The sequence below is a fragment of the Trypanosoma equiperdum genome, assembly GCF_001457755.1.
Source record: "Trypanosoma equiperdum strain OVI genome assembly, contig: ctg_857, whole genome shotgun sequence".
Lineage (NCBI taxonomy): Eukaryota > Euglenozoa > Kinetoplastea > Trypanosomatida > Trypanosomatidae > Trypanosoma > Trypanosoma equiperdum.
In genome coordinates this window covers 12,058-14,159 of record NW_027124817.1, presented here as the reverse complement: position 1 = coordinate 14,159, position 2,102 = coordinate 12,058, and the positions used below count along the sequence as shown (strand labels likewise).

General features: G+C 48.5%; 1 protein-coding gene across 1 annotated transcript; it reads left to right on the top strand.

Annotated features, from left to right (window-relative positions):
- Positions 1-309: 309 nt before the first annotated feature.
- Positions 310-1,791, top strand: TEOVI_000402100 (AATF protein, putative; the record flags this gene model as incomplete). Its single annotated transcript, XM_067226838.1, has 1 exon — positions 310-1,791. One exon carries the CDS (start codon positions 310-312, stop codon positions 1,789-1,791), a length of 1,482 nt encoding a protein of 493 aa, XP_067082939.1.
- Positions 1,792-2,102: the final 311 nt, after the last annotated feature.

Sequence of the window (2,102 nt, the reverse complement as noted above, 5' to 3'; positions counted from 1 at the left end):
TTTTTTTTTTTTTGGTACCGTTTCTTTTCTTCGCAGAGGAAAGTTCGTGGTGGCACCCTTAGTTGTGAATATTTTATGTTACCCATTAGGGTGGGTACCTTTTAGTTTCTACCTTGTTACGTAGGATACACTACGAAATGTAAAGATGTTTCATATGTCACTTATCTTTGCGCGTTTTAACGAATTTTTTCCCATTCGCTTTCATTTGTTTTTTTTTTGGCCACCTACGATACCAAGCAGACGTGCCGTACAGAAAATTTGCGTGCTTCAGCAACCATCAGCCTGACTTAGTAATAGGGGGTGTAAATCATGTCTACACGTAGCGGTAAGCAGGCATCGATGTGTGGGAAGAAGCGGCTGAAGTCGGTGAGCGACATTATCAACGAACAGTTTAGTGGGAATGGTGCTGAGAGGAATGATATGGACGCGTGGGATGAGCTGGGTGGCGACAAGCCGCAGATTGACGACTATTACGAGGGAAATGACAGCGGTAATGAGGGAGCGGATGACTTTGATGGAATGCCCCCACTATCAACTACCAAGCGCCGTCGCACAGAACACAAACTTCCACAACGAAAAGAAGAAAAACGCCTTCGTCGGCGCGGTCCGTTAGATCCATCACTCTCTGCGGGAGATTACGCCGCCACTCCGGTCGACGTGGAGGCAGCAATGGACGGGATATTTGGAGCACTCGAAATGGGCGAGGACGATGAGGAGGACATATCGGGTGAAGGCGATGCCAAAGGTTCAAAAAGGTGGGGAGGACGCAAGTACGAGACGGAGGAGCAATACGTCAAGTGGCTGGAGGCGCAGCAGGCGAAAAAATTATCGAAGCGTCCTGATTCTGGTCTTACAGAGGAAGATGATATTCTACAACAGTTGGAATCGTTGCGCAGTGCGCAGGTGGAGTTGCTACATAAGCAGGAATCAGGCGATACCTCTAACCCGCAGGCAAGAGAGCGGGAGCAAGTACAAAAGGCCATTCACCACTATGTGATGGTGTACTCGCAGTTGCTTAGGATGCGTATAAAGCTTCAACCCGTGGTCGCGCGCGCAGTTACCTTCCCGCAATATTATGCACTGAAAGACTTTCTTCAAAATGGTGATGAAACAATAAAGAAAGAGACGAAGGTAGTTACAGGCTCCCTCAAGGAACTCCTCGGCACCTTTCTTTCCTTGGCAGCAGAGGGAAAGAAGGGGGAGGACAACGGCAAACCCACGACTCGAGGCACTGTGCCCAGTTTTAAGGAGGTTAACGTAATTCACAAACGTTTTATAGCTGGGGCCGATGCGTGCATTGAGCACTGGGGGGCCAAATTTGTGCAATCAAATAGTGCTAAACTTCACACCGTTTCACAGCCACTCATACAACAAATTCGCACTATACTATCCAGTAGGGCACCTCTGCGTGCGAGGGTACAGAAAAACAGGGCACATGTGACAATACTGGGGCACCCGGAGCATTACCGTGCCACACAGTCCGGAGAACACAAGGCGGCCCGTGCCCTCCACATTGCCGATGGGGATATTGATGGCGAAATATATGATGATGGTGAGTTTCTCCGTGAAGTGGTTCGCCGTGGTGGTGCTGTAAAATTGCAGCAGCAACTTCAAGAAATACAGCGTGAGCTGCAGTCCAGTGAGGAACCAGCGAAGCGTGGCTTTCATAGGTTGACTAAAGGTAAGGCAGTTAATTACGAACCGCGGCCCAAGTTGGTTGGTTTCCTTCTACCTGTGCCGTTCGCAGTGAATGGGCAGCATGAGGTGTTGTTCAAGTCTTTATTCCAATAAAGCAGTGACGGCACGACTGTTTAAGGTAGAGCCGAGCGAATACGCGTCGCAACCGCACGGAACCGGGACGAGGTTACTAAGATTTAGCATGATACGGGATGATTACCAAAAGAAGAAAAGAAAAAAGGGTATCTAGTGAAGGAGGGAAGTGAGCCGTCATATGGAAATATCTTTGAAACTATAAAATTAATTCGGTTAAGGCACATCTAACAACATGCACCTTCTCTCTGATTGTGCGTTAGGCTGGGGGACGAATGACGGAAGGTGCGTGCTTGTTAATCGTTACTCAATGAGCTTGTGAAGGGAGAGGT